The sequence below is a fragment of the Cyrtonyx montezumae genome, unplaced genomic scaffold (genome assembly GCF_038088225.1).
Source record: "Cyrtonyx montezumae isolate F1298 unplaced genomic scaffold, pur_monq_1.0 scaffold_8, whole genome shotgun sequence".
Taxonomy (NCBI): domain Eukaryota; kingdom Metazoa; phylum Chordata; class Aves; order Galliformes; family Odontophoridae; genus Cyrtonyx; species Cyrtonyx montezumae.
The window spans coordinates 32514610-32525901 of NW_027072089.1; the positions used below are offsets into that span (position 1 = coordinate 32514610).

Consider the following 11292-nt stretch of genomic DNA (forward strand, 5'->3'; position numbering starts at 1 on the left):
ATGTATCAATGGTCTTAAGAGCATAATACAGTTACACTTGCCCAATAAATTTGAAAGAACTCATGCCAATTCATTAAGTTATGGCTTGTCTTTTTTTTTTTCATATAGGATACCACATTTACTATGATGAATGATATTTATTATAGAAATAAAATCTTGGAGTTGTTTTCACCTTTAATTCACGTTAGTTGTCTGTGAGTAGGTAACTTAGTATGGCGTTCAGTTGAAATTTACCTAAAGGTTTTCACAGAATCATGGAACAGCAAAAGCTGGTAAGACCTCTAGGTCCATCTGGTATGAATCCTGCTCAAGCAGAGACACCCAGAACAGGGTGCCCAGGCCCATGTCCTGGCTGCTTTTGAGAAGGGTGGGTGAGATTCTGCAACCTCTCTGGGTAACCTATGCCAGAGCTCAGGCACCATCACAGGGAGAAAAATGTTTCCTGATGTTCAGGCAGACACTCTTGTATTTCAGTTTGTGCCCATTGCTTTCAGTCCAGCACAGGGCCACAAAGATGGTGAAGGGCCTGGAGGATCTCCCCTATGAAGAAAGGCTGAGTGAACTGGGTCTCTTTAGCCTTGAAGAAAGAAGACTGGGAGGGGACGTGATCCAGGTCTATAAATATCTGAGATGTGGGGGACAAAGTGTCGAGGCCAGACTCTTTTCAGCAGTGTGTGGAGACAGGATAAGGGGGAACAGACAGAAACTGCAGCACAAGAGGTTCTGCATGAATGTGTGCAAGAACTTCTTTATGGTGAGGGTGACGGAGCACTGGCACAGGATGCACAGGGGGCCTCTGGGGTCTCCTCTGGAGATATCTGGACGCCTACCTGTGCGACCTGCTGTAGGGAACCTGCTTTGGCAGGGGGGTTGGACTCGATGATCTCTTGAGGTCCCTTCCAACCCCTATGATTCTTTGATTATTCTCTCACTTGGCACTGCTAAAAAGAGCCAAGCTTCATCTTCATTGTGTTAAGCCATCCCGAGCCATTTCTTCTTTAGGTTGAGCAGTCCCAACTTTGGGCCTAACTGGACACAGCACTCCAGGTGTGGCCTCACCAGAGCTTAGTAGAAGGGAAGAGTTACCTCCTGTGACCTGCTGACAAGACTGCTTAACACAGCACAGGATGCCATTAGATTTCTTTGTGTCAGGGGTATGCTGCTGGCTTGTATTCTAGTTGGTGTTCACCAGCACATTTTCTACCAAGCTGCTTTTCAGCTGGGTAGCCACAGCATGTACTGATGCCTGGGGTTGATCCTCTGAAGGTGCAGGACTCTGCATTTCTCCTTGTTGAACTTCATCAAGTTCTTCTTGTCAGCCCATTTCTGCAGCCTGTCAAAGTCCCTCTGGATGGCAACAGGAATCTCTGGTGAGTCAAAAACTCTCCACCCAATTTTGTGTTACCTGCAGACTTTGAGGCTTCACTCTTTCATCCAGACTCTTACTGAAGATGTTAAACAGAACTGGATGTGGTAGGATTTGCTGGAGTATGCAGCATGCAGTCAGACTTTGTGCTGATGACTACCCTCTGGGCCAAGTAAAACTTTGCCTTGGTGAATCAATGCTGACTGCTCCTGATCACCTTCTCCTTTATATTCCTGGAAATTGATGAACATTGGTTAACTACACCACTTTCCCAGGGATCGACCATCCTGTAGTTGTGTGAGTCCTTCCTGTTTCTGTTGAAGATGAGTGTAACAATTGTTTTCCTCTAGTTCTCAGGCACCTCTCCTAGCTGCAGTATGACTGAAAGATTTTCAGGAGCCTTGAATTCTCATCGCAAATTGACTGAATACAACCAAAAGCAGTGTCATTGTAGAAGTGCAACTGCTAAGTCTTTTTGGTAGAATATGAGATGTTACTGAATCTCTGGCAGACCCTCCTTAATTTGAAAACTTCCCGTCTCTAGGTTATGAACTCAGCAGGAACAGTCTAATGAAATTCCATTATAATATTTGTGTTACCAGTTTATGCTTTAAAGAAATATTAGCTAATGCATGCTGTTAAGGAAAGGCATGTAATGATTTGTGTGTTTTCACAGAGTCTGCTGTACTTGCAGCAGGGTTGTGGTTGCATCTGTTTCTATAGATTTGGGAATGCATACGTTTCTATTAAATATTCATATATAAAATTATAGTTTTAAAAAGGGTAAAGCAGATTTTCTATACATGCACACATGCTTACATAAAAACACATAAAATACATACATAAAAAAATATAAAAATAAACACTTGTATCCTGTTTTTTCCCCATGTGAAGAAAGACACTGTTATGTTGGTCTTCCTCTTCCTTTACACTTCTAAAGGAAGAAACACAGCTGTCTACATTACATTTGTGTCAGGTATGACTATCCTAGGAGAGATTTTGGGCACATTCTGTTATCATTTATGATGCTGTGTGTGTGCTTTGATCACATGCTGATGATATAACTATAATTCTACATGCTGCCTACCAAGCATGCATACTTTACACACATCCAATGTACCTTTGGACTTGTGGCTGTAAGTGTTCTTCTAAAGTCCTTTCTTAAATTACTAAGACCTGATTTTAAAAAATGTTAAAAACATCTGCAGCTTTTGGACCATGTTTACAAAGTTATTTTTAATTCCGAAGAAAATGTTTCTTGTATCTTCTTCTCTCAGATACAGCACATGTCACTTGGATTCTGTGTCCATCATACTTACACAGCCAGCCTTGAGTGAACATAATGGAAGGACAGGCAGCAATCTAGAATGACAGGAATTCAAGAAGACAGTTAAAATGAAAGGTTTGGTTTTCTGACAGGCATCTTTGAAATCTTGCTGAAGTAATGTAAGATGTTACCGCCAACTCTTACGTACTCTCACTCTATTCCAGTCAGAGACTATCATTTCCCTAGCAGCAGAAGATTAGTTACTACATAGTGTCTCAGTAATAGGTTCCTACACTTTCTTTGGTGATGAAGAGGGATGGCAGAACAATAAGCAGGAGTTTGCATCTGCTGCTCTGGCAGTGATGGAAGGCTGGAATGGATGGCTGTGAGTAAGGGTGTCAGAAGACACTGAAACTTACTTGATGAGAGGGCTTGTGGTGGTGTCTTCAGTACCCTCTTCTATTAAGGTTTTGTTTTTTTCTCATTTCAGGCAACAAAATCACAGCTCGTGCATTGAATTTTTTTTTTATGTTTTTGTTATTCTAATATATATTTTTTTCAGTTTTACCTGTAGCTTTGTTGGTCTTTATTGATAAAAAAAAATACTTCATAAAAATAGGGTTGAGCATCACTTTGGTTTTACAGTAGAGAGGGTTTATTATACTTGTTTATTTACAGGTGAATGTTTTGTTTTTCTAAGGGAAGTTAAGGTTTTTATTGTCTTTGTAGCTGTTGTGTAAGTTGCTTTAATGAATGTGTAACTGATGCAACGCTTCACTCATTTTACTAGTACATTTGATTATAGAAGGCTCAGTGGGAGATTTTGTGGATTTTATTATAACTGAGTTGATGAAAGTATTGTATTGCATTACTGCAAAGTAAAACTGTTGTTTTATTGTTATTTTTGAGATTGTCTTGCGATCTGACATTCTTATATTGAATATTTTTATGTCATTTGCAGTGTGTGAACTTCAGGCTCTTTTTGTTACATAGTGGCTCATTTATCTGAACAGATTCTACTTTTTTTTTTTTAAGAGTAAAACCTAGTTTTGGACTTTTTTTAAATGTGGGAGAAAAAAATTGTTATAATCTGTAGCTTAATGGTAGGTGGTACTAATCTTTTCTATGAAAATAACAGAAAATTGTCTGTGTGTGTATATACATATTTACCTGGGTAGACTTGTTTTGGGAATAACTGTATCAAATCAATGCAGCAGGCTGGGGAGTTGAGTGGGGAGGAAACTGATGGGGTTCACCAAGGGCAAGTGCAGAGTACTGTACCTGGGAAGGAATAACTGTGTGTATCAGTACATTTAGGGGCTGACATGCTAGAGAGGAGCTCTACAGAGAAGGGCCTGGTTGTCCTGGTGCCCACCAGGTTGGCTGTGAGCCAGCAGCGTGCCCTTGTGGGCAAGAAGGCCAGTGGGATCCTGGGGTGCATTAAAAAAATGTGATCAGTAGTTTGAGCGAAGTGATCCTTTCCTTCCGTTCTGCCCTGGTGAGGCCACATCTGGAGTACTGTGTCCAGGCCTGAGTTTCTCAATTCAAGAAGGACAGGGAGCTTCTAGAGGGTCCAGCAGAGCGCTACAGAGATGTTGATGGTCCAGGAGCATCTCCCTTATTAGGAAAAGCTGAGAGAGCTGGGAATGTTGAGCTGGAGAAAAGAAGATTGAGGGGGGAATCTTATCAATGCCTATAAATATCTAAAGGATGTGAGTCAAGTGAATGGGGTCAGGTCCTTTTCACTGGTGCCCAGTGACAGAAAGAACAAGGGGCAATGGGCACAGACTGGAACACAGGAAGTTCCATGCAAAAGTGAGGAAAAATCGTATTGTGAGGGTATCAGAGCTCTGGAACAGGCTGCCCAGAGGGGTTATAGGATCTTCTCAAGAAGTATTCATTACCTACCTGGATACCTTTTCGTGCAACCTACTGATAGGGAGCCTACTTTAGCAGGGGAGTTGGACTTGATCTCCAAAGGTTCTTTCCAACCTCTACAATTCTGATTCTCTGTAACTCACTTGATATGATATATTGCTGTTGTTGTAAGAATTTGCCAGAACTGATGTCTGGGTAGATTTCTTAATGTCCTGATAAGATGTCACTTCTGCACAAGCTAGTTTATTATTATCTTAAGACATCAGCTTGCATGGCTTTGCTGTTAAACTTTATTACCTGTTTTGTTACTCTAACTAGTGAATTATGGAAGGATCAAATTGAAGTTTTCATGAGTTTTCAGCGCTTGTTTCTGTGAATGGATTTAAGCATTTATTTCCCCTGTAGAGAAGCAGAATATAACATGTATTTAAATGAATGCTAATGTTCACTAATGTTCTGAGTGATGCAAGAACTCAGATTTTCTTCTCCAAAAGGGATCTGCCCAAATCATTTATGTGATAGATGGTTCTTGAATGTTCCCAAGGATGGTGACTTCACTACATCCCTGGACAGCTTGTTCCAATGCATTACCACTCTTTCTAAGAAGGATTTTTTCCTAGTGCCCAACCAGTTCCTAACATGCTTTCTTCAGTGTTCTTTCTTGGCCACGTGTTAGGATGGAGATGATGTTTAACATACAATACTTAAGAAAGTAAAACAGGAAACAAACAAACAAAAAATTCTAAATGTACTTGTTATTTATTTGGTCTTTGCTAAGCAGAACAGCAAAGCTCTGATTCATTATTTTAAGATTAATTGCATGCTCATGCTCCAATAATTTTGTTTCTGCAGGTAGATTTAACTCAGTCGTGTAATTAAAACAAGGATAAGTTTTGACAATGGATTTATATTCTTTATTAAAATTAGTTTTCATTAGTCATAAAAAATTAATATATGTTCAGACTATATCTGCTTTTTTCTTTCTAAAAAGAGCGTATCCTTAGATTTTTAAGATAATCTGTGATTCTACTTTGCTGTTGTTGCTCAGCAACTTCTGAGAGGAAAACATTTGCAAAGGTTACCATTCCAGAGAGAGAGAATTTTTATTAGGTAATGAGGAAAGTGGAAAGTAAAGTGTATCTCAAGGCAATTGAGGATTTTTATATAAAAAAACAACAACAAAGCAGCAAACTTTGATGTGACTGAAGTAATGTTAGTGTACTGAGAATCTGCTGCTGTTTTTTGTTTCTAGTTGTCCTGCTTATGTGAACTGTATTCATGTAGTTTGACAACCATGAGTTGGTTATGATTATATAAGAATTAAAGCAATTTAAGAGTTGAGAGTGTGGGTAATAAGGAAACAGATTTCTATGATCCCAATTTTGTAGCTTTTGGTCTCTCATTTGTGTGATGCCTTGTAAGGAGGTGAAAACAAGCATGACTGAGTTCTGTTTGGAAAGGAGTGCTAAAGGATGAATGGTAGAACGAGAACTCATGAGTACAGAAGTGGCCTAAAGTCTCTCATTTTCAACTAGATACAAATGACAGAAAGTGGTTGAATGTGCTGTTCATTGACTCGAGTACTGCTGGATTTTTTTTTTTGTTTTCCTTTTTAGAAGTCCTTTTAAACGTTTTTACTATGTATTGGCTGTGTAATTGTATTTCTGTAGCATTTGGAGTACTTCAGTTGCTTGTAGTAGCTGAAAACAGTTGCTTGGATAAATGATAGCTGTAAATGATAGCTGGAGAGCTAATGTAAAAATCTTTACACATCTTAATCTCTTCAAGGACCACTACGCCCGGAGAGACTAAACTACTGGCATCTGAAGTCTATGAGATCCTTCAGTCTTCCAACATGTCAGACATGGACAGTGTCAATGAAATGAATTACCGTCGACGGAAAGCACAGTTTTTCCTGGGCAGCACAAATAAACGTGCTAAGACAGTGGTTTTACATATAGATGGCCTTGATGATTCGGTAAGGAAACCCTTGGCACTTGTAAATGAGACATACTGTTCTGAGATGTGTTCTGCACACACAAGTAATGTGTTCAAGCTAGTTGTGTGTGATATCATCAGCAATTTCTTTGAATTATGTTTCATACCACGGGACTGATATAAAATCTTGCATAAATTGAGCGTTCTTGGAATGTCTAAAGACATTTTTAAGACAAGTTTCCCTTTTTAACTACTCTCAAAACTATTTTGTTCTTGCTTTTCCTTTTTCTTCCAAGAAAGAATGGAATAAAAAAGATGACTTCAGCAGTTTCAGTCTTAAAAAAAAGTTTCCATACATATAAGAAATCTGAATTACTACCTTAATTTGGAAACACTGGTGTTTTCTTTGAGTTGGTTTTGCTGCATCTTTTCATTGACTGTGAGATCTTTTCTACTGTAGTGACCAGAATGGCATTTGAGTTAATGAGGTCTCACTGAGTCTTTATATTATGTCAGAATTACTTCTACGGATTTATCTACCATACCCCTGTAGATAACACCCCAGGGCCATGTTTGCCTTTTTACGGCTGCCAAACAGCATGTAGACTGTTTAAGCATGTTATCCACAAGTGCCCTCCGGACTCTGTATCTTTGGTTTTGTACCCATTTTAAATGATCAAACCTGATCCTTTGCTTTGTTGCTTTACGTTTTGCCAAGTAAGCGTGTCCACAAGCCCAGTTTATCAACAGCATGCCCGTCGTACTGTTTTCATAAGACCATAGTTAATTGCTTTAGAAATAACATGCTGTTCTAGCTCACTTTATGCAAAGTAAATATTTCTTACAGTTTCATCTTTCCACCACTTGCTCTACCTAGAAAGGCAGTTCTTTGTCAAGACTTGTTTTTTGTACTCTGAAGTGTTTGTTTCCTGGTGTGTTTTTTTTTTTTGTTGCTGGTTTTTCTCATTGGTTGGTTTTTGTTTTTACGCTTGTAATTGGTTTATTTATTCATAGGTCTCTTCAAGAAAGAAATTTCATCCACTTTGACTGTGAGTTTAGGTGTGCTAATTGTAGTCCAATTCTATCTTAAAAACATTTTTATGTGTACTTTAACAAATGGAACCTAGGCATAGAAGTGGAGTTTTATGTTTTAAGTGTTGAGACAAAGGTATTTGCTGTTAACTCTGAAAGAAGTGTAAGAAATTTAGATATTCAAATCGAGAGAGCAAAACCACAGGGTTCTGTTCTTGCCTGGAGCACACCAGCATGCTTTCTTAGCTCATTGTTGAAGAAAAGAACAATCTCGCTGCGTGCTAGCTGGAGATGTGCAGTGTAAATAGCTCTGTATTTCATCAGTTGATTAAAGAAATGCTAGTGATACTCCAGATTCCCATCCAGCAGTTAAACATCCCTATAGTGCTATTAAAAATGTTGGAGTAAGTTGAGGACTTGGAAAATGATGAAGGATGTGAACAATAAAAGCGGCTTAGTTTAATTCAACGGTTTATACCCAGCTTAACCAGCAAAGAATGGTAGCTGAGTGTTAGGCAGCATAGTAAATAAATGCAGGGCTGTAAATACTGTGTTCTCAGTTTACCTGTGAGGTTTTTCAGTCATTTGGGTTAGAAACAAAAAGCTGCTGTTAGGAAAGATGGCAAGTCCTAACGTTACTGTGTGTTTTGAAACCTCAAACAGTAAGTATTGATTACTTTGTCAAGAGAGGGGAAAGGTCAGTTGTTATTTAGCATGCAGCAGGGTGTTTTTGTTTTAAGGTCTCATTGCCAAATTAGATTATAAGCTTGAAAATTAATAATAATAATAATAATAATAATAATAATAATAATAATAATAATAATAATAATAATAATAATAATGAAGCAGTAATGGGTGTTGTGCCTCCCTGCTGTAGTTAGGCATACTTTGCAAAAGACATCTGTGCAGCAAGGCTGGAAGATACCAAAATTCCAGCTTGTTCAAGGTTCTGAATGGATGTTGGTAAGTGCTGTCCTTAAGAAGATGAGTTATCTGATCACCAAAAGCCTTGTTCTGAATTAAACTGAGGTGCATAAGTGCTTACCTTACTTTGGGATCTCAGAGTAAAAAAGCCAAGTTCTATTAGAACATTGCCATACAGATGTTCTTTGTTTAGGCCAAGAAGCTACAAATGAATTGCTTCTTGTGTCTAAAAGTAGTTTGCACATTCACTCATGGAAGACAGCCTATGATCTTTGCATCAGATGCTTCTTGTGTATAATAAATGCAGGCTATCTGGCAATGTTAATTGTTTTTTAATAGTCAAAAATGTTAATTGTTTCAGTACATAAACTTATCAAATGAATTGTTTCACTGCATACGTTAAACTACTGACAACAAACTGTTTCACTCAGTTATTTGAGAGAAAAAAATAAATTTATTTAGTTTTTGTGCATGAAACTGTGCTGGCTATTTATCAGTAGATATTTGGGAACTAACATTAATATGCTTTGAGTCAGCTTAGCCTTTCAAACATTGGAGAAACTTGGACTAAAAGTTAAATGCATCATTATTTTGAACCTTTGTAATATTGTCAGTTTATTTCTGATACTTCGCATCTTTTCATTTCTTCCATTCTGTGCTAGCAGTCCCTCCAAATTTTACTCCTTTTTGTTACGACCATCTCGTCATGCAAATACTAACAGAAGAAAAAAATAGAACCTTCCAAGATAATATAGAACAGATGCAACTAGTACAGATCGATGTAATGCTACAGCACAGTAGGTGATGTCACTTGCTTTAAACATAACATCCCAAGGGTTATCAACCAAATATTTTTCCCTTTTGAAATAATGCTGTGTAGTGATGTCCATGAGCTGCCACAGACGAAGCAATTGCAAGATAGAACAGCTGCTCTGATGCTTTCAGTCAGTATGGATGCAAGGTGTCTGATAAATAGCAACTTAAACACTAACTACTCATCAATGAGCACTTCAGTCAATCAGAACTTAACCAGAGGGGACTGTTTAGCTGATCATACGGAGAAAAACATTCTTTGCTTTTCAGCATTTTTCTCTAATTATTTACAGTTGATTCCATCCTTCTTTGATTTCTAAAGTGTAAGCAGTTTCTTCCTTTTTTTTTTTCCTGTGGCAAGTGTCTAATATTTGTGCACTAAAATGTAAGTCTTAGTTTTTATTTTACATAATTGCTGCTGAGCCTTCAGATGTATGGGAATTCCTTAGCAGTTGTTAGCTTTTACACAGTGTATTATGTAAATACTTTACATGTGGGGCTCTTTTTTTTCCCCTAGTCTCGAAGAAATCTTTGTGAAGAAGCTTTGCTGAAAATTAAAGGTGTGATTAGTTTTACATTTCAAATGGCTGTTCAAAGATGTGTGGTCCGAATTCGCTCAGACTTAAAAGCAGAGGTAAGTGCTCAGTAATTCTCCAGATACTCACATTATTGCATTTCTGTCATGTGAAGTCCTTGGTAATTTTTCTTCGTACTTGTTCTAGGCTTTGGCAACAGCAATAGCATCAACCAAAGTTATGAAGGCACAGCAAGTTGTAAAAAGTGAAAGTGGTGAGGAGGTAGGATATGTCTCTTTCTAAACAGAAATTTCTTGACTTTGCTTGACTCTGTTTCTAATGTAAGTACCACTGTGTCCATAACACTTGATGCCATGCAAAATCTTGTAACTGGGACTAAGACCCATTCCTAGGACAACAAAGGGTATTGTATTTTAGCACAGAACTTTAGCAGAACTTATCATTGAACTGTTTAGAAAGAGGACAAAAATACTGTAATTGTTTCTGTCCTCAATTCTGTTTTCTTGATATGAAAAGGATCAGATTGAAACTTTTTTTGGTAGCATCAGTTACTGAAGTGTTTTTTCATAACTATAGTAGAAGAGTTATGTCTTTTGGAGTTGTTTCTTTCTTCCGTGTTAAGCCAGAGCTTTTTGTGTGTATCTTCTAAGCACAGTAGATTCCAGATGTGTCAGTTTCTGTACTCACTGCATGAGCGGAGGGAGTCTCACAGCATCGATGCCTATAATTCTGAATATATAACTGATTTTTTTTTCCTTTGGGTTGCAACGTTTGACATGATTTTAATCTCTTGTGTGTTATCAGATGCTAGTTCCGTTCCAAGATACTCCAGTGGAAGTAGAACAGAATACAGATCTACCTGAATATTTACCCGAAGACGAAAGCCCTAGTAAGGAACAGGATAAAGCTGTGTCTCGTGTTGGGTCACATCCAGAAGGTGCAGCAAGCTGGCTCAGCACAGCAGCAAACTTTCTATCCAGATCTTTCTACTGGTGAACTTGTATTTGGTGTTAAAAGACTGTGTGAGCCAACAGGGGGGCCAGTTTTCCATTGGTGTGGTGAACTGCCAAGTGCAATTTGCAATAAATTATCACAAAAATTTTAGATTACGCAAATGTATGCTGCATTTTACATTTTATTGGACATTTGGCCTGATAGGACAGGTGTCAAAGGACAGAGGCCTCCAATCAAATTATTCCTTTGTTTTCCATGTAGATTTTATTGCTTCACTTTTTTTTTTTAATGGGTCCATTATTATATACCAAACATTTATGTGCATAGAGCTTTAAGTTTGACTTCACGTAAAACACATGATAGGGAGAATCCATTTAACTCAGGGCCTCTGTGAATGAAAAATTCTAGTAACTAAATGTGTATTAAGTAAAATGCCCTTTTTATTTCTGTATCCCTTTGGGCTAATTCGATTCAACTTTCTGTATCGTGACTTCCAAGAAAATAGTCTGCCTCTCTTTTTACCTTCATTTTTGCCAACCCTTTTCACAGAATGAGCATGATGCTCTCTTTTTGCTATTAAGCTA

At 38.0% G+C, this 11292-nt stretch overlaps 1 protein-coding gene across 1 annotated transcript in view; it reads left to right on the top strand.

Annotated features, from left to right (window-relative positions):
• Positions 1-10992, top strand: part of ARMC1 (armadillo repeat containing 1) — a 28337-nt gene extending 17345 nt beyond the window's left edge. The window contains exons 4-7 of the mRNA XM_065751926.1: positions 6300-6489; positions 9736-9852; positions 9941-10015; positions 10559-10992. Coding sequence (XP_065607998.1) covers positions 6300-6489; positions 9736-9852; positions 9941-10015; positions 10559-10750 — 574 coding nt within the window. The 3' untranslated portion in view covers positions 10751-10992. The remainder of the gene's footprint in view (positions 1-6299; positions 6490-9735; positions 9853-9940; positions 10016-10558) is intronic.
• The last annotated feature ends 300 nt before the right edge of the window (positions 10993-11292 follow it).